The sequence below is a fragment of the Talpa occidentalis genome, unplaced genomic scaffold (genome assembly GCF_014898055.3).
Source record: "Talpa occidentalis isolate TD23 unplaced genomic scaffold, MPIMG_talOcc4v2.1 talOcc4.13, whole genome shotgun sequence".
In the NCBI taxonomy this organism is placed as follows: domain Eukaryota; kingdom Metazoa; phylum Chordata; class Mammalia; order Eulipotyphla; family Talpidae; genus Talpa; species Talpa occidentalis.
The window spans coordinates 17,335,662-17,356,118 of NW_023601322.1; the positions used below are offsets into that span (position 1 = coordinate 17,335,662).

At 41.2% G+C, this 20,457-nt stretch overlaps 1 protein-coding gene across 3 annotated transcripts in view; it reads right to left on the reverse strand.

Moving 5' to 3' along the window:
• SMAD4 (SMAD family member 4) overlaps positions 1–18,239 on the reverse strand; it is a 50,938-nt gene extending 32,699 nt beyond the window's left edge. For 2 of the 3 annotated variants that reach the window (XR_005124617.2, XM_037508497.2), the window contains exons 1-4: positions 17,867–18,239; positions 4,225–4,603; positions 2,922–3,096; positions 2,480–2,509 (exon numbers count right to left, since the gene is read on the reverse strand). Coding sequence is in view for 2 of the 3 variants with exons in the window: in XM_037508497.2 (XP_037364394.1) it covers positions 2,480–2,509; positions 2,922–3,096; positions 4,225–4,473 (454 nt within the window). In the remaining variant the exon portion in view is untranslated. Of the gene's footprint in view, positions 1–2,479; positions 2,510–2,921; positions 3,097–4,224; positions 4,604–17,245; positions 17,300–17,866 lie in introns of those variants that run through there. The other variant, XM_037508498.2, reaches the window with a different exon arrangement.
• Positions 18,240–20,457: the final 2,218 nt, after the last annotated feature.

Genomic DNA, 20,457 nt, shown 5'->3' on the forward strand with positions numbered 1-20,457 from the left:
GGACTAACATTCAATAAATTTACTCACTGAAAAATATTTATTGAGCACCTATGTTCCAGGTACTGTTCTAGCGCTTTGGAATACATCAACAAACAAAAGAAAGACTTCTGCCCAGATAGAGTTCACTGTCTTTTATATTTTTCTACTGTTTAAATATCCAATTGTGAGCACACATTACTCTAGCTCTTCCTTGCTATCTAATCTCAGGCAGGTTCCTGACCAATAAAGTGTGGATAATGTCACATACCATGCAGAGGTATTACAAGAATAAATATACAGTACTTGTAAATCATCTAGCCCAGTGCCTTACACAAAACACCATACTCTTACAGTGATCATGCATGTCATAGTGATTGGAAACTATTGTATGATAGTTAAGAAAAGTACAAGGGACAGAAAAGCAGAAGCCACAGTTCAGTCATCCAAGGTCTGCACTCTTTAGGCCCACGGCACTGTCTGACTGTACTGTCACTGTCTTATTTACCTTTTCTTTCCTCAAGTAAACTAAGTTCCCCAGGGGTGGAGAAAACATACCTTATTTATTTTATCATCCCTGGAACACAACACAGTACCAGGCAATACATGTTCATTAAATATTTGCTAAAATGAATACAGATTGATGTGGTCTTGGAAAGTTTTGTGAAAGAGATGAGAAAGGCTGGAAATGATTACCACCAAAATCACAACTTAGAGGTGAAAGAATTATCCCATTTTTTAAAATCTTTAATTATCTGGCCTTGTATTATTGCTTTGTCCAAATCTAGAAGGAGCTGTGAGAACACCTGTTTTCTGAGAATACGAGTTTCTGAAAGGGGCCTTATATAACCACCACTAGGGGGATCCACAAGGCTGAATACAGCCCTAGAGTCATGAAAAAGTGGCTGTTAACCACACAACCCCATCAACAACAGTTGTTTAGAACAGCAGTACTCTGAGATAGGGGAGGAGTGTGACGAGTCTTCAGAATTGAACCTCCTCATACCAACTTCCCTTGAGATTCTGATAAGGTTGTCTCTGAAGTCTCCCAACCCATAACTCCTACTGAGTTAAATGCTTTCACTCCAGAAACAGGGCTAAAGATCTAAAGGGTGTTTCCTTACTTTCAAAGAAAAATGACACGATACCAATGTTGGTATGGTAAAGAGGCAGGGTTTTAAAACTACCTTCCCAGACCACCACAACAGCTCCCATTACCAACCCACTATTCTCAGAAACCTACTAACCATTAATCAACAAGTACCACAAGGCACTAGTCTTTCTCTAGTATTAGTAACTTGGAAGAAAGGTAGAGAATAAAAACAGGTAGACGTAGGGCCTCCCCTGGTGGTGCAGCAGTTGAGCGCTGGGCTGCGATGCTGCCCACAGCCTCTGCAGCGCCGGTTCAATCCCCAGCCTCCAGCCCCCGGACTGGCGCAGACCTCTCCTGCCGCACCCGCTGCTCCCCTCAGCAGTGTATTTCGTCAGTCTGCCTGTTCTGTTCCCCCGCTATGGCTCTGGTGAATCCTCTCACCCTCCCGCGCTTCTGACTGTGCCCAGTGCTTGTATGGATGATTGAATAAATCTTTAAAAAAAAAAAACAAAAAACAGGTAGACGTTTACACTTACCCTAAATTTTGATTAAGATCAGGTGGTATTTTTGACCCACCTCTAGGATTCAAAAGAGATGCTAAGCCACTGAATTCCCTCCAAAACAAGTGTACACCTTTCTAAGTAATAATGGCACTTATTTCTCTGGAGATAAATTAGTTCTTACAGAAATTTTAGTTCATTAACATGTTCTAAGTAACAAAGTCAGTATTTTAGTAGATCTGTTCTGAAATATTACACTAAAAAAAAAAGAAACAAAAACACATCCCCCCCTCCCCCAACTATGTTTCATTTCCCTACTTCAAACAGTAGTTCCGCTTAAATATAGGACTGGATCAACTGTGATCAGCATATACTTTAAAGCAGCTTTGTTATATTCAAAATATAACAAGTCTGAAAAAAACTGATACATGTAGTTTTAAACTACTACTAAAATTATCTATCGTTCATAAATGTCAGTTAGGCTGAAATGAAGAAAAATGAGAATACTGATTTTAAAGAATAAGTTATATGTGATTCTAAATTACCAAACATTACAGCAATTTGTGCCCATTTTATCTGGTTCTGTTAGATTTTCTTCCCCAAAAGCTGATGATTTATCATTTTGAAAATATTCCTCCTTTATATATTCTATAGTTCTGGTATATTTCCCTAACATATTTTTTAGACTACTTTGGTTTACAATAGCAATTCAAATCCAAAGAGCTGGCAGGCTATCTAAATTCAGTTTTAAATGCTAATGAATATCCAAAAAAAGAAAAGAGAGAGACTCTACAATTCCAAAGCAGGTTTTTTCCCTGTTAATGTTACCAGTACCCATACTAACTCTAGGTCAATTAAAAAAAATGGAGAGAACAGGATAAAATAAAGTTAAAAGAAACAGATTACCTACCATTACTTTGCAGTGTTAATCCTGAGAGATCTTAAATTTTAAAAGGGAAAAGAAAATGAAACATTAATCATTACCAGGAAAAGATTTTCCATTATATTTAAAATTTTAGAATGTAAATTTAAGCCAGAGATTCAAAACTTCATAAATTATTTCATATCTGATAATATACAAAGTATTCAAGTCTATAATGCTTTCCATCTTATTTTTCAAAAGCAATGTTCTAAGCAAAATATCATCAGCAAAAACTAACGACACTTAGTTTTAGCAGTCAAAATACATGTTTGCGCCCAAGTTCAAATTTTAAAAGTTCTATTTTATTACAAATGTCTAATTCTCTAACCTTATTTGAAATCCTGGGCTATCTGCAAATTTACAACTTAGAAAAATTAAAATTGAGATATTTTTCCTTTGTGTTCCTAGGATAAAAGCAAAGACTACTTACCAATTCCAGGTGATACAACTCGCTCATAGTGATATGGATTCACACAGACACTATCACATTTTAAGTCAAACGCATACTGACAATATTTAACATGTTTTAGTTCATTTTTGTGAAGATCAGGCCACCTCCAGAGACGGGCATAGATCACATGAGGAAATCCTTTTCGACCAGCCACCTAGGAAAAATGAATGACTATTCATGAGCATCAGTTATGCATCACACATAATACAAGGCATTGTTCTGTGTCCTCATTTAATACTCACAACCCTACAAGTATTAAAATTCCCATTTCATAAATGAGGAAACTAAAGTTCAAAATAACTTACTTGGCCATGGCCACAAAGCAGTGAAACTAGGTACAAATTCAAGGCCAGTACTCAGATTGTAAAAATGCAAATACCATGCTTAAAATCTAGAAATAAAAATTTTAAATACAATGACACAGATTCCCATACTTTTCTTTAAAAATATTAAGCACTGGAGATGTCCTAATTAGTTCTACATGCAAAATGTGATCAGTGAGAATGAAAAGAAAAACTGTTAAGTATAAGCTTTAACTTTAAAATTTGAATTCTTTTAAATTGTTTTTCATATAAAAAAATTATCAAACATACAATATCTGATTCTTCAATTGTAAAAGAATCAGGTACAACTCAGCTTTTTAATGAGCACGCAATACCAAAAGAGAAATAATGTGGCAACAAGCACTAAATACTAAATAAATACTAAATGCTAGGGGCCTCCCCGGTGGCGCAGCGGTTGAGCGCTGGGTTGCGAAGCTGCCTGCAGCCTCTGCAGCCGGTTCGATCCCCAGCTGCTCCCCGGCCACCAGAGGAGGGTCCCACATGACGCGCAGACCCCTCCTGCCGCCCGCTGCCCCCCTCAGCAGTGTACTTCGGTCCTTCTGCCTGCTCTGCTCCCCGCTCTGGCTCTGGTGAATTCTCTCACCCTCCCACGCTTCTGACTGTACCCAGTGCATGTATCAAACAAACAAACAATAAATAAATAAATAAATAAGACATGCCTCTAGAAAATTAAAAAAAAAAAAAAAATACTAAATGCTAAAGCACCAAAGGTGTGAGGTTTTTTGTTTTTTTCTACATTGAACTTTTTAAAGGCAAAATATTAAAAAAATTAATATATATCTTCATAACACAGTCTTCCATATATTCACATCATGCATACTAGTACAGGATCTATCATATCTGAAGAGAGAAGGCAAACATTAAATTACACCATCATAACTTAAGAGGAAACAAGAATTGGATTTAATCTATAGTGACAGAACCAGTACAGGACTAACCTGAAGCCTTCCATCCAATGTTCTCTGTATGGTAACACATTTGCTAGGATGAGCTCCATTTGTAGTTATAGCTGTTATTAAAGAATCCAATTCATCTTTTTTCTCCTTCAGCTTCTTTACCAAACTTTCAATTGCTCTTTTTGCAAATGTTTCACTCTCTCCACCTTGTCTATGGCACATCAAACTATGTACAATGCTCAGACAGGCATCATTACTGGTTGGTGTATTCGTAATAGACATATTGTCCATTTGCTAAAGTTATTTCTTTTAAATCAAGTGTGTCTCCAATTTCCAGAGCAATTTTGATTTTTTGGAGGCAGTAGAAAACAATGGCTAATGTTGCAAGGCAAAATGTTAGACATGTGGTATTCAGGATAACCTGAGAAAGAGAGAGAGAGAGAGGGAGATATTAGAAAACATTTACTTTGAAGATGGAACTGTTCCAGTTAAGTCAAAGATCCAATGCACAGAATTCAAATTTAGCACTAAGAGTTTAAAATGACTTAATTAAAATGCTGCTGTCCTTAACATTCCAAAACTAGTAAAGTTAAGCCTTCTGATCACTATGCTCAATCAAGTATCAGTAATGGTACTGTTAAAGATTTCTTAGGAAGACACTCACTTTACAATAACAAATATGTAAGCTAATACTTAAAGACAATTACTCTAAAATAGCTAATACTTTCATGTCTATCACTAACACACATGAAAAATTCACCAGCAGGGCCTCCCTGGTGGCGCAAGGGGTTAAATCTCAGCACTGTGAAGCCAGCAGCCGCTGCAGGGAGCTAGCCCACATGGTGTAGAAGACCTCTTCTGTCTGGCACACTGCTCCCCTCAGCAGTGTATTTCAGTCAATCAGTCTGTTTAGTGACTTATTGGTTTATAGTATTTTTAAATTTCAGGAATACAGCTTTCATCCAATTACAAAACTGGAGAATTTGGTAAATTAACTTTGACATCCCATTCTCTCACTAGTCCCTTATTCTCTCACAAAGTCACTTGATGCTTTACCTCAGTCATTTATCTTAACATTAAAATTTTTGTTTTAGTTGTTTTTTAAGAGAAGATTTTCCTAAAAGACATTATGTACTTTAGTGCATTTTCTCCTTTTGAAATTTGCCCCCCCCCCCAAAAAAAAATAAGGCATGGGACAGAAACAAATCATTCACCCAAGACTCGTAACTCAAAGGCATATTCTACAGGAGTCAGGGAAAAGAAAAGAACTGAGGAGAACAAGTGCAAGCCCGGCTACAGTAAACAGTCACTACTCACTGCTGGTGAAAACTGCACTTTGAGAATGCTGGTCCACTGTTTACATGTGAAATCGCTTTTTTTAAGTACTGGCAACTTATTTGTGGGAATAGGAAAGAAGAGGGAGAAATCACTGTGTGTACCAAAATAAGACACACCTTCAATTCAAATCTAGTCTAATAGAACCACCACTTTGAAGTCTCTGAAGGCAAAGCTCACAATTTTAATTTTTAAACTAAATACTGTAAGTGAACATGGTTGTACTTATCATTAAATGTCCTATTCCTTGGGCATGTAAACACTCCTTGTTGTCAAATGAACAAGTTTTTGTATATACTTTCAGATTCATGCTGCTAGGACTTTTGTGTAAAACAACCAGTCCCATTTTATTCAGCCAGTAAAGTCCTAGTGATGTTTCAAAGTACATCTAAAATGCTCAATTCACCAAAAGTTTCCCCCACCTCACTGTTCTCCTTCGTTCATCCTGAAGGTAAATTACTTCCCTTCTATACTGTGGATTCTCTGGTATGTTACTTGACATCTCCCCCCAAAATTAAAACACACCCCATTACAAGTCAACACATTATATTATAGTTATTTGATTATGTATTTGTCACACACTCTGTAGCCACAAATCTAGAAGTTCCAGAAAATAACACTTTCTCATCTTAGAAGTTCCCATTACCATGCAGTTTTTGACATATACAAGCAATGCCTGTAAAATGACTATAGCTTTTTTTATTCTATGGGATTTCCTTGCAATTTTGAAACATGTAAATATATATTTTTGTGTCTAAACTAATTTCTTGTGTTACAAAAAAGATCTGCACCAATTTAAAATGTAATTAAGTGTTTGAATATAACTACTTCAACACAATCTCACCACCAGATATTATCAATTCTAAAATTTAAGCTTTTTTTGAGTCCATTGTTATCTCAGTTGTTTCAATTGCAAATTTTTTTGAAAACTAATGATAATGCCCTTGTTTTTTTAAAGCACCATTTTCTCATAACTTGTCAGTTTTATTCCTATGACTACAAATACCTGAAAAGGAATTTTAAAATTCCTTGTATATAAATATAGTATCAGCAGGGGTATTTAAATGTTCTCCTATGCTAAATAGTTCTAGATTACAATTTTTTTCAATTTATTTATTTATTATACAAGCACTAGGTACAGTCAGAAGAGTGGGAGGGTGAGAGAATTCACCAGAGCCAGAGTGGGCAACAGAACAGGCAGACTGACGAAGTACACTGCTGACAGGAGCAGCGGGCTCGGCAGGAGAGGTCTGTGCGCCATGTGGGAACCTTGCTGGCAGCTAGGGATCAAACCAGCGCTGCAGAGGCTGCAGGCAGCTTCGCAGCCTAGCACTCAACCACTGCGCCACCAGAGGAGGCCCTAGATTACAATTTTTTTAAAGAGTGGTATGGGAATGGTAGCAGACAAAGACATCAAACTCACGGAAAAAAAAATCATGTTCTAATTAAAGCTCCAGCAGAGTAACTGGGCAAGTTAATGTCTCTTCCAATTCTCCCATCTATAAAGTGGCAACAACATCTGCCTTGCCAACTTTACAAACTTACTGTGGTAACCAAATGCAACAGTGTACATAAAGGCAACAGAAAAGCCATAAATTGACTAATTTAACAAACACTGTATCAAATATGTACAAGTATTCCAGATAGGAAGACAAGTAGTACATAATCAGAAAGTGCTTCTCAATGCTATCAGAGCACATCCTATTTTGTAATAATTTATATTAAGTATCCTGAAGCAAAGTTCCAACCTACCTATAAACTTAAAAGTTTTAATGCCCTAATTAAAAAAGATTAACATAATACAAAAGATTAACATAAAAAATGTATATTTCAATAAGAGTGCTCAGACACATCAACAAATTTAGAAAGTACAGTAGTTAGATGCTTGCACTTATATGCAGAATCATCATAAATATGATGACCACAAATTCAGACCTTCCAAGGCAGGTGTGTTGCTTGGTAACTCAAAGAACATGATGGCAAAATGGTGAACACATGATAAAATTTCAAACATGACAACTTCAATTAGGAAACTGGATTAAGGGTCTCCCTGGTGGCCTAAGGGTTAAGTCTCAGCGCTATAACCACGATGGCCTTAGTTCCCAGCCAGGGACCTAACCCACAGATCTGCACAGCAAACCTCTCCTGTCTGGCCCACTGCTCCCCTTGGCAGTGTATTTCAGTAAATCTACCTGCTATGCTCCCAGCTCTGTCTCTGGTGAATCCTCTCACCACCACCACCACCAGCTGGCCTACACCCCAGCTCTCCTACACAAAAATAATTTTTTTTAAAAAGAAAGAAACTGAATTAAAAGAAACTAACTGCTGAAAAATTGAGTATACATAACGATAGAACTAGGTTCTGGGCTAATTACAGGTTTTCCTTCTACATAAATTTCTGGTGAATTTGAAGGTGTGTGGGATGTAAGATGGCATCAGTCCCTCATTTTGCAAGATGGCACCCTTGGGATCCCATTCAACAATGAGCTTCCCACTAATTTCACAATATCCTTTAAAAAGCAGTATTGGGCCTCCCCGATGGTGCAGCAGTGAGTGCTGGGTTGCGAAGCTGCCCGCAACCACTGCAGCTCCAGTTCGATCCCCAGGGTCCCACATGGCGCGCAGACCACTCCTGCGCCCGCTGCTCCCCTCAGCAGTGTATTTCGTCAGTCTGCCTCTTCTGCTCTCCGCTCTGTGTCTGGTGAATTCTCTCACCCTCCCGTGCTTCTGACTGTACCCAGTGCTTATATAAATAAATAAATAAATCTTTATAAATAAATAAATAATAAAAAGCAGTACTTACTCCATTGAGAATCACTGATCTAGAAAAGCCAAATATATTATTTAGTATAAGTTTTTTTTTAAATTCTGTGTCACTGGACACAGAATCCACATGATGCAGTAAGTTTAATCCACATGATGCAGTAAGTTTTAAATACCTTCAAGGATTTAAACTTACTGAAAAGCCAATAAGAATGGCTTTGTCCTCTTGCGCTTTATTTAAAAAAGAAAAAAAGTAGGTATTAATAAGTGACTTGGTTCTGCAACTGAGAAAGTATAGAAAGTCAACAGGTAAGCTAAATCTTAACACAATGTATTAGTCAGGATAGATTAGGTGACGGTGCAGGGACAACCACCCTCCTAGATATCAGTAGCTTAAAACAGCTTATTTCCTGCTTAAATTATATGTCCAATATAGACAAAATGGGAGCACTTTCACTGTTACCTCACAGAGATTATGATAACAAAGGCTCCGTAGCACATACACCCTTAAAAGAAAGGCGAAGCGACAGGACACTCATGCACTGTTCTTTAAAGGCTAACTATCACTTCTGCTCTCCTCTGATTGACCAAAGTCATATGGCCATGGCACTGTTCTGAACTAAGACAACTGTGCCCCCAGGGACATTTGTCAATATCCAGAGACATTTTTGATTGTCACATAGGAATGGAGAAGTGGAAAGAGCACCACTGGGTATCTGGTGGGTAAAGGCCAAGACTGCTGCCAAATATTCTGTAAAGCACAGGACAATCCCCCACAACAAAAATTTATTTAGCAGGGCCTCCCCTGGTTGCGCAGCAGTTGAGCGCTGGGCTGCGAGGTTGCCCGCAGCCTCTGCAGCACCGGTTCGTTCCCCCGCTGCAGGAGAGGGTCCCACCAAAAAAAAAAAAAAAGTATCTAGCAAAATGTCAATAGTTCTGAGGGTGAGGAATCCTGGGTCATGCTTAATTTCAAGCTGGGGGAAAGAGACAGAAGTGCAATAATGCCATGTGCCAGGGAAGAGTCATCAGAGTATTGGTGAATAGCACTAATGACTACCACATGTAACTAGAATTGCCAGTTGAAGAAAATCACAGGGAAAAGCAAAGGCATGAGTGCAAAGGCATAAAAGTACAGATGTTTTATCTAGAGCAGGTTCATGATAGGAAAGAAGAGAAGAAATAACACCATTAAATGTTTGTTAGAAAGAACACTACAGTGAGAGCATGAAGAAAAGCACTGGGATGGAAAGAGAAAACTAGTTAGGAGACTGATAAAGGCCTAGATTATAGAAATGGAGAGTGAACCATAAGATATTTCTAGATAAAACAGACTGGACTTTTTAACCAATTAAACACATGTAGTGAAAAAAAGAGACAATCAAAACATGACACATTTCCTACACAGGTTATCTAAATGCTGAAAAATATATAAAAGATTTAAAAGTAATTAAGTAACAAATTCAATTTTATTTGCATTTGAAGGGTGCAGCAGAGAAGTCAGGCCTATGTGAAAGTCTTTAATATAGGTGTTAAATGAAATCACTGTAATAGAACCAACCATCCCATGGTAACAGGGTTAAGTCACCAAAGGTTTGTTCTATTGTGTCTTTGTCTCCAGTCTTGCAATATTAATCACAAGCTATCACCTGATGCTGACCACGGATCTAACAGCACATCTGTGAACTATCAACACCAGATAACCACTGATTAATTAAGATTCTCTTTCCTGAGAAGATTTCATGGAAATTCATAAACTTTAGTTAATGAATACTGAATTCATTAATTACTGACTTCATCAATAAAGATGAATACTGAATTCACCTTAAATGTAGCTGTCATATTAGTACACCAGCTTCTCCTTAAGTAATCTTATTTAGAACATAGTTAACGTTCGTTCGGATGAATAGAGGTTGTTAGAAAAATCAGCAAAATCCTCTAATTCACACCTGGTGTTTGCCTGCCAGAATGTACTTCCCCCTCTGTAACATCACTCTGGCTCTGCAATGAGAATCTCTCCATCTGGGGAGGTGATACAGCAGCCAGCCTAACTAGCCATACCAGTTGTTTCAAAGATAAGCAAAAACCCCAGTCAAGTCCATGACACAGCTCCAGGATTTCTGCTGGAACTGCAGAGGAAAAAAAGGTCTCTGAGTGACTTAAAGCTGAGATTAGTTAAGCTACCTGAGACTAAAACTAATGAAGGAAAGCAAAATCAAGAGCTGGAATAGCAATGACAAAAGTTGTAACTCCAGAGACAGCACTGTGAAGTCAGCTCTATTTCCAGAACAAGTCAATGAATTGTCCTTTTAACGTTAAGTTTGACCACTGTATGTTTCCCTGTATATAATAACTGAACAAAAATTGAATTAATTTCTCCGAAATAGCAGGGATACAATATGAACCACATAAACAATGGAACCAATCCGTAATCTAGTCAATAACACAAATAACTAGCAATTTTGAAAAAGCCTATTAAACTCTCTGGCATCAAGTCTTCTACTTACATTCTTAAATACTGAGAATTCCAAATAGCATCCGGATATGTTAATCTATTGACACTGAATATATTATAAATTAAAACTAAGAAATGTTTAATATTTGTTTTATTAAATTCTTTTAAAATAATAATAAACCCATTCTGCATTAACATAACTGTTTACAAAAATAACTTTTTCATAACATAAAAAGTCAGTATCAGAACAACATTGTTTCCATTTCTGCAAATGTCTTCAGTGTCTAGTTTAACAGAAAACAGCTGGATTCTCATATCTGCTTCTGTATTCATTTTTTTTGAAGATTTATTTATTTATGCATACAAGAGCTGGGTAGTGTATGCCAGAGATGCAGGGGGTGAGAGAATTCACCAGAGAGGAAGTGAGGAACAGAACAGGCAGACTGACTGAAATACACTGCTGAGGGGAGCAGTGGGCGAGACAGGATAGGTCTGCTTCGCCATGTGCTTTTCTCTCTGGCCGGCCAGGGATGGAACTGGTGCTGCAGAGGTTGTGGATTGCTTCATAGTGCAGTGCTTAACCCTTTGCGCCACCAGGGAGGCCACTGCTTCTGTATTGAATATATTGTGATATGTTATTCTGGATTAAGTATATGAAGAAATGTGCCTCACACAGGTAAGTTATTGGAAAAGGAGTGTTTTAATAGCCCAATAGCCTCCTTAGATAATAGTATATATGCATCTTTTATTGAATACCAAAACTCAACAAATGGCAATTTTTAAAGGTTAACTGCAATGTGAAATCTGAAACCATTATCAATAAACTTTTTGGCTCTGTTTTTAAAAAATCCATTGGTCTGTATATTTTGTGTGGCTCTCCTACCCATGAAAGATCTTATAATATGACACACTGGTCATTTGCAAAAAATATTGGCTCAATGAGTTATACAGATCTCCCAAATGCTGACACATTTCCTTATATTCTGTAAATAGGTATTTATAAACAGTTAATACATAATATCTATTATATAAGATGCAAAAAATTATGAACATAAAATATATAACAAATATTTATATTTGCAAAGTGCAAATGTCAACACAATTATAGGGCAAATAATGTCTGAGTTTTACTATGACTTTGAGATTTAAGATATATCAACCAACCATATTGTATGAACCTTATTTGGATCCAAACTTAAACAAACTGTTTAGAGAACCAGTTATAAGAAAATTGGGAAAATGTAAACATGCCCAGATATTCAATAATTTTAAATAATTATTTTTTAAGTGAGAAAAAATAATTTTGACTTTATGAACCCCCTAAAAGAAAAAGGTTTGGGGACTCCCAGGAATCTGTTTGGTAAACGCTGTTTTAAAAGATTGAAAACTAAGGTGAATTTTAATAACTGATAACTGAAAATTAATTTCTTGAAACCTTTTAAATGAAGGCAACTCTCAAGTCTTCTAGTTAATTCTTTCCAAAGGGGATATATCAGGATCCCCTGATATCAAGAGTGAGGCCCTAGTTTTAAAAGGCATTCGAGGGCCTCCCTGGTGGCTCAGGCAGTTGAGCGCCGCACTGTGAAGCTGCCCGCAGCCTCTGCAGCGTGGGTTCGATCCCAGCCGGCCGGTGAGGGTCCCACATGGTGAAGCAGACTTCTCCTGTCTCGCCTGTTGCTCCCCTCAGCAGTGTATTTCTTCAGTCTGCCTGTTCTGTTCCCCACTCTGTCTCCAGTGAATCCTCTCACCCTCCCGTGCATCTGGCTTGTACCCCAGTACCCCAGTTCTTGTATAAAAATAAATAAATCTTTAAAGAAAAAAAAAAAGGGCCTCCCCTGGTGGCACAACGGTTGAGCGCTGGGCTGCGAGGCTGCCCGCGGGTTCGATCCCCGGCCGCCAGCGAGGGTCCCACATAGCGCACAGACCTCTCCTGCCGCACCCGCTGCTCCCCTCGGCAATGTATTTCATCAGTCTGCTTGTTCTGTTCCCCACTCTGGCTCTGGTGAATTCTCTCACCCTCCCACGCTTCTGACTGTACCCAGTACTTGTATAAATAAATAAATAAATAAATCTTTTTAAAAAAATAAAAGGCATTCTAAAGTCAGAAGTGTTAGCAATTTTACAAAGTACTGACCTCATCTGCATGCTTCCCTTTATAAATTACCAAGAAGACAGTGAAACAAACTGCAATATCATGAAAATATGCAACTAATTAAAAAAACTAATTGCGTAGAAGTTACATCAGTTTTCTTTGCTATTAGCCAGCTGCTTAATTTTAACATCTATACACATAAAATGCTTCATTCAACTAATTCCAGTGGGAGATATCTGTGCTACAGATAGATCTAGTGTGTTTATGCATTATGATTCCTGGCTTATCTTACCCTACTAACTACATAGTACTTCTGGTCATTCTTTTACCAAATGATTCAACTATTACAATGACTGGTCATCTACTGATATCAAATGCTCTGGAATTCACCAGTGAATATAACTGATAAATACCTTTAATTCAGTTTGACATTTAGAAATACATTTTGACTTGAAAAGACAAGTATTCAGTAGCAGTCTTTTTTTAAAAAAAAATCTTAAGGTTTGAATTCTAAACATGCAAATTAGGATTTGACAGATTTTAAGTAAATTACTCCACAGCTCAATGATTGCAAAGTAAAGCCTATGCTGTGTTAAAACAAATGAAGAGATAAGGATAAGAATTCTTAAATATACGAAGTCTTTAAAATCAAGAGGTACTTTTATTATCATTTCCATGCATCCTCTCTCCCTTCCCATTCTGAAGTGGAGTGTGTGTGTGTGTAGGCCAAGAGGACAAGAAAGAATATTTTGGGTTTTTGTTGTTTTTTTTTTTTTTTTGGGTGGGACCCTCGCCAGCGGCCGAACGGCGCTGCAGAGGCTGCGGGGGCCCTCTCAGCCCAGCGCTCAGCTACTGCGCCACCAGGGGAGGCCCCAGAGATACCATTACTTTTCAACCAGCATGGGAGAACTGTTATACTACAGGTGTTGTAAGTGAGAGACTGACGGCATCTCCTACACAATATCTAGAGAACTGCTAACTAGTTGGACTTAGTGAGCCACAATCTCATTGTGTAAGTTAACACCTGACAGTAAAAGTGAAATCAGTGAAACCAGCCCCTCAGGAATAAAAGAAGGGACCAGTTAATAATAGTAGCTACAAAACGTTATAGTGTCCAAACAGATTAACCCCTCATAAGACCAAATTCCACAGAAGTTTAGGTGCTAATTTTGGCACCTAAACAAAGTCAGTCTCTTAAAGTAATCATAGTAGAGTACTCTGAAAGGTCAACTTCCTATTTAGAAGGTGATAATATACCAACAGAGCACTGGAAATACAGCTTCCCAAAATGTGCTACCAGATAGTTCAAATGAATTTAAAACAAAGAGAAGAGGACAGAAAGGGGGCGAGGAGGAGAGTGCGTCAATGGGCCCGTTAAGTTAGATGTAAGGTGATTATATTGTGCTCCTGCATAGGCCATAGTAAAGAATGCAAAGTTGACACAAGTGAAAGAGTTCTAAAATAAATTAGAGGACCCAAGCAGCTCAACCACTTCAGAACTCCAATCTGGCTACAAACCAGAACAAGTAAACCAGTTTCTGGGGGGTGGGATCAGTCATAGGAATTTTGTAAAGCTCCCAGAGAGATTTCAAAGTGCAGCCACAGTTGAGAATCATTGCCCTTAACCTTGGTAGCAAAAAGGCAATAAAAAGATGATCCCCGAAAGTTATGTTTTCCAAATTACAAAAAAACTCATTAAAATGTAAATAATGACGTACAGACCTTGAACTTAAAAGTATTTACAATTATCACCAACTTTAAATTGAGTAAGGTGTAATAATAATCTGTCTCTAGTAGGTATCTAGCTGACCTATCATATAATTTGCAGTACCAAATAATCAGGACTTACATTATTAGATTCTAACCATCGTCTTAGTTTTATACAGGTAAGCACCACCCTAGTGTTTTATCCTCTCTCATGGCTAAAATGTTTTCCCAGATGCCAATCACACCATATAATAGTGTTAAGATGACACAACTTAAAATACCTTGTTCCTGAGAAACTGGAATTGAGCCACATTTCCCATCACCAAAATTACACATTTCATAATGAGAAAAAAATCCAAAAGTTCTAACAAATATGACTCATTATCAAGTATATGTTTTGGCATACAATGATGCAGACAGTATCACACTGAAAGTGGCTCAAGTGAATGATACCTAGACAGATTTGTAGTTGCTCTGAATTTCTCATTTTAAAAATTAAAATTAAAATTTTATCAATTATTGAGCAGAAAGCCCAAAATTTGATAATTTAACAAAACTGTACTAAATTCTATGTTATGTTGATCTAACTCCCGTAACTCTCATTTAATGTAGAAAACAGTGAAATCAATGAAGCGTTTTAGTCAGGAACTTAGTTTTATACATTAAGCATCATCTCAGAAGTCACCTTTACTCATCACTTAAACAAAAGAATATTTTTACACAATAATTAAACAAACTTTTAGAAAAAGAGGAAAGTATGTACAATGACCATTAAAATGGTTCATATGTTTAAAGAACCATCCACTCTTTATTTATTTATTTATTTATACTAGCACTGGGTACAGTCAGAAGCGGGGGAGGGTGAGAGAATTCACCAGAGCCAGAGCGGGGAGCAGAGCAGGCAGAAGGACTGAAGTACACTGCCTAGGGGAGCAGCGGGGCGGCAGGAGAGGTCTCTGCGCGCCATGCCCATGCGGGACCCTCCTCTGGTGGCCGGGGAGCAGCCAGGGATGGAACCGGTGCTGCAGAGGCTGCGGGCAGCTTCGCAACCCAGCGCTCAACCGCTGCGCCACCGGGGAGGCCCAGAACCATCCACTCTTAAATGACTGAATGACAAATTAAAAATGAAATGATAAATGAAAAAAAAAGTTAGGTATGTACTAGAGGGGAGCCAAGTATAAGTGAAGTAAGTTTAAGCATAATGTAAGAAAAATGATTATGTACTCACCAAAATAGGCAAAACAGACACAACAAACACGCATCTTAAATGGACCGAATGAGGCAGATCACAGAGGGTTAACTGCTCAAGCAGAGGCCTCAGCAATTCACAGCTCAATTAGAATAGTGTCTAATGATGTTACTATAACACCGGCTCAATCAGATAAAAACAGTTTCCAAGTTGGAGAGCTGTAGTGTGACTGGGCAGCATAAATTAGTCTAATACTTGCTCTTAAATTTGAGGGGGGAAAATTCTAAAGAATACAGAAAAAAGAATACAAACAGAAATAACCGAATAAAAATGTAGTTTCAGGGAAGCATAGTTTTTTAGAAATAAGATTTGCTCCTTCCTAATATAAGCAGAAATGCTTCAAGCAGCACAGTCATCAGAAAATGTCAATGACCCATATGAAACATTCAGAAAAATTTCAAAGTGACTTTCTCAACACAAACTTCATTCCGCAGTTTTTCCCTAAGCTCAAGATTTACAATGAAGTTACTTGGACAGAGAAATTTCTCCTTAGGCACTCCTGCTGCAAAAATAAAATTAACATGCTATACTTCCTTAAAGCAGTCTCACCCAAAAACCTGAAAAGCAAATAAAAAGCCACTTCCATTAAGACTCACAAAATCAATTTTTTCTAGAGAAGTTTTTAGTTTTAAGTCCAACAACTTAAACCTACATAATCCACTCACCTAAAGATACGCCAAATCTGAAATGCTTGGGCCTGTCTATATTATAGCTATAACAAACACACTTAAAGGAACAAAATCACGACGTTATGGAAGAAACATTAATGAGAAATTGTACTTTAAAATATTAATTACAGCAACCATTTACAACTCGAGATTACACGTACTAACCGTATCAGAACCTTCCAATACAGAGAATGAGTCTTTAGACCAAAAAGAAGTTACACTTTACAACTTCCTGTGTTATATTTCAACTGACATCAATTACACGCAGAACAACAAAGCAAATGAAACTTGTGAAATCTGCACTAAAAATTATTCATATACAATGTTCTAAATCTAACTGCTTTATGAAGGATGCATTTCTGAATTTTCTGTTAGAAAGACTAAGTGGTTTCTGCCAGGAAAAAGTACTGAACCTACTTGCTTTATAAACACCCAAATAATCAAGCTGCTACTGAGACTAAACGGATGTCAATTCTGGCAAAAGTCAAATACTGTTAACAAGTATCAGCCAAGACGCCATGCCTTTAGAAAATCAATTCAAACTAATTAAAATGATGCCCCATGATTTTCCCATTCCTTAAAAAAAAGGAAAAAAAAAACCAGTCGTTTCACCTCAAACTACAATGCAAAAACTAAAGGTATGAAGAATTTCAAAATAAATAAATTGGGAGTGTGTTCGTGCTTTTAATTCTAGTGGGGCTTTCATAAACAGCCATTATTCTTCAATAGGGTTTTTTTTTTCCTTTTTTTTTAGTCTCTATACCCGAAAAGAAACCCTTCAAGTTAACTAAACACACCCATTCTTCGAAAATCTAGCTTGAGAAATCCTAACAGCAGCCGGGCATGTGATGGAGCCGCCGCCCTCCACCGTGCATCCGTGTTGCCCCCGCACTCGCGGCCCGGGCGCCGGGACCCCCTCGCCGGGACCCCCTCGCCTGCTCCCGCGCGGCGCCGGGCGGGGCGGGGCGGGGGGCGGCAGGTCCGGGGGGCGCGTCCCCCCCGCCGCCGGCGCTCGCGGGGCTCTGCGAGTCCACGGACCCCAGCGAGAGGCGCGGCCGGGACGCACGACCGGGAAGAAACAAAGAGAAAACAAAAATCCGCTCGGGAGGAGCCGCGAGGACGGGGCAGCCACAACTTTGACGCGAGCGCCGCGCGCGCCCGGCCGGGCCGGGGCCTCCCCGGGGCAACAAAGGGGAGCCGGCCGCGGGGCCCCGACGCCGCCCGGACCCCCGACTCGCCCCGCGGGGCGTCCGGGCCGGGGGATGCCGGGCCCCGCGGCCCGGCCGGGCCCGTCCCGGCCGCGCTCCCCGCGGGCGGCCCCGCCGGCCCCCGCCCGCCCCGCCGAGCCCGCCCCGGGGCGGGGAAGCCGCGGGCGGGGCGCGCGGCCCGGGCCGAAGGGGAGGGACATGGCGCGTTACCTGGGCTCGGGCGGTGGCGAGGGGAGCCCGCTCTCCCGCCGCGGCTGCCGGGGCGCCGGGCCGCGCCCCCCGGGGCCGGGGCGCTCCTCCGACCGGCCCGCGGCGCCCGGGCCCGGCCGCCCCTCCTCGCGCGCCGCTCCCGCGCGGGCCGGCGCCTCGAGCTCCGGGTCGCCCCGCCGCGGGGCCTCTCTCGCGGGGCGCCCGGCTCCCCTCGCCGGCTCCCGCCCCCCGGGCGGCCGCGGAGGCGACGGGCGGGGGGGGGGGGCGCCGGGGGCGCGCGGGCTCCGCCGCCCGAGCCGCTCCGTTACCGCAGCGGCGGCGACGACCAGGGCCGTGTTGTTGCTGCCAACTTGTCGGGAGGCCACTGAGCATGCGCGCGCGAGACCACATCCGGGTAATTTCAGGGTTTGGCCCTTTTCCGCCCCCAAACACCCCCCCCACCCCGCCCCCGCACACACCCCCGGCACGCAGCTCGCCGCTCGCCCGCGGCCCCGCCTCCCGCCCGTGCGCCGGGGGCGCTCTGCGCAGGCGCTACCGGGGCCCGCGGCGGCCGCGGCCGGGCGCCCGGCTGGGTCCGGCCCCGGCGGAGGACGCGGCCCCGCGGCGGGCGGGCGCTGCGCGGAGGGTGTGGTCGTCCGAGGAGCTGGCGCCCCGCGGCGGAAAACACCCGAGCCTCGCGGGAGAGCGCGGGGGAGGAGGGGCGAAGCCCCTGGCCCGTCGCCGGGGTCCGAGGACCTGGTGGGCACAGGACTCAGACCGCAGAGCTGGCTCCGGGCAGAGCGTCGTAGCGGTTTTCCTGGGAAGAAGCTGACAGGGGCCGCGCCCCCTTCCCTTCCCGCCGGCCCCGGGCCACCAGATCCGCGGGTGTTTAACTCGCGAGGCTGCCCCGTGGGTGGAGGGGTGCGCGCCCTGCCCGGGAATCCCACGTTGCGAGCCCGGCCCGGTGTGCCGGGGGAGGGTCTCATTGAGCCGCAGAGGTCCCGGGACTTACAGGTCCCACCACGCACCTGCTGGCGAGGTTACCTGTTGGGGAGGGAAGTATAAACCTTGAATTTATACTTCTTTTATTTGAAAATGTAAGACAGATTGCTTTTATAATTAAAGAAGTTTCAGAAAACAATTGTATGCCCTTTTTTTTTTTTTCACCAATTGGGAAATATTTCCACTTGGGGTCCCACCAGAATTAATTTTAAGAAAGTCCTGAAGTTACTGGTTAAGTCGTGTGGCCCAGAAACTCACCAGTCCCTTACCTTTCACACAGTGTCCCAGCCCAGAATCCCATGTAGACCTTCTGGTAGTCACCACCGACTGGACTCTCCCCAATTTTATCAGAAACCCTCTACAAGTGCTGGCGTTAAGCTGGTGTTCAACTTACCGTTGCACATGAAGACGTTCCAAAACTGGTTTTAAGGGAATTCATTTCCAGATCTTCCTCTGCCACATGTACTTTTATCTAAAAGTGCTCAGCATGAGAAAGCACCTGGGGACACAGCATCCCCTTTCAAAACATCTTGCAATAGAAAGTCAAAACTCTTACCCATTACTAAGGTGCATCGACACAAGATGTAAAAACCTCCAGGGCAATTCAAATGGATAATTCAGAAACTGGGGGCTGTGCTGAGAAAGTGAGCCAAGTGAATGGGTCATAAATTCTTTTGCAAGTCAAGTGGTTTCTAGTTTTTTGCTATCAACAAAATTGAGGGAAATGCTAAGGAGGTGATTTGATCATAGTTCAATCTGTGATTCTTAGGTAATATACTTAAGAAGGAGCTGAAAGAATTGGAAACTTTGCTGTAACTAAACTTCCATTGCCATCTGTATTTGTTAGCTACTGCTATATAAAATGTTACCACAATTTAGCAGTTTGAAGTAACTTACTGGCTCACAGTTTTAACGGGTCAGGAGTCTAGCCATGGCTTATCTGGGTCCTCAGCAAGATGGCAATGTGAGACTTGACTGGGAAAGGATCTGCTTCCAAGCTCCTGTGGCTGTAGGCATCATTCAGTTTCCTGTAGACTAAAAAATGCCTTTGTCTCTTGCTAGCTGTCCACTGGCGGCCCTCTCAGTTCCTGACCTGTGGCCTTCTCCATAGGGAAACTCACAATATGGCAGTTTGCCTTTTCAAAGCCAGCAAGGAGGAGCCAGGAAAACATTGGTTATAATCGTTTACACATAAATCACATACATCCTTTCACATTAGCCATACATTATTGGCTAGAAAAAAAAACACAAGAACCACCCCTACTGTAGGGAAGGAAACCACATAATGGCATGAACACCAGGCAAGAATCATATGGGCTCATACCATCTATTTATGCAAATGACAATCTCTATAATCTCAACCTCCTCAGAACTTCTCTTCATGTTCCCTTCAATTTCTTGCATGAGGGAAACCTGACTTTCTCCTGGTCTTCCCATTGCCCCTCTCAACCACTAACCTCTTAGATTGTGCCTGAGGGTGAGGTAGTATCCTTGCTCCTCAACACTGTGTCAAGAGCATTCCCCTCTCTCCTCCCAATTAACTTGCAGCTTTAAATTTTGTTACCCCTCATTGTTACCCTCTTTGCCCTTCATTCCCCCTGTCACCATTT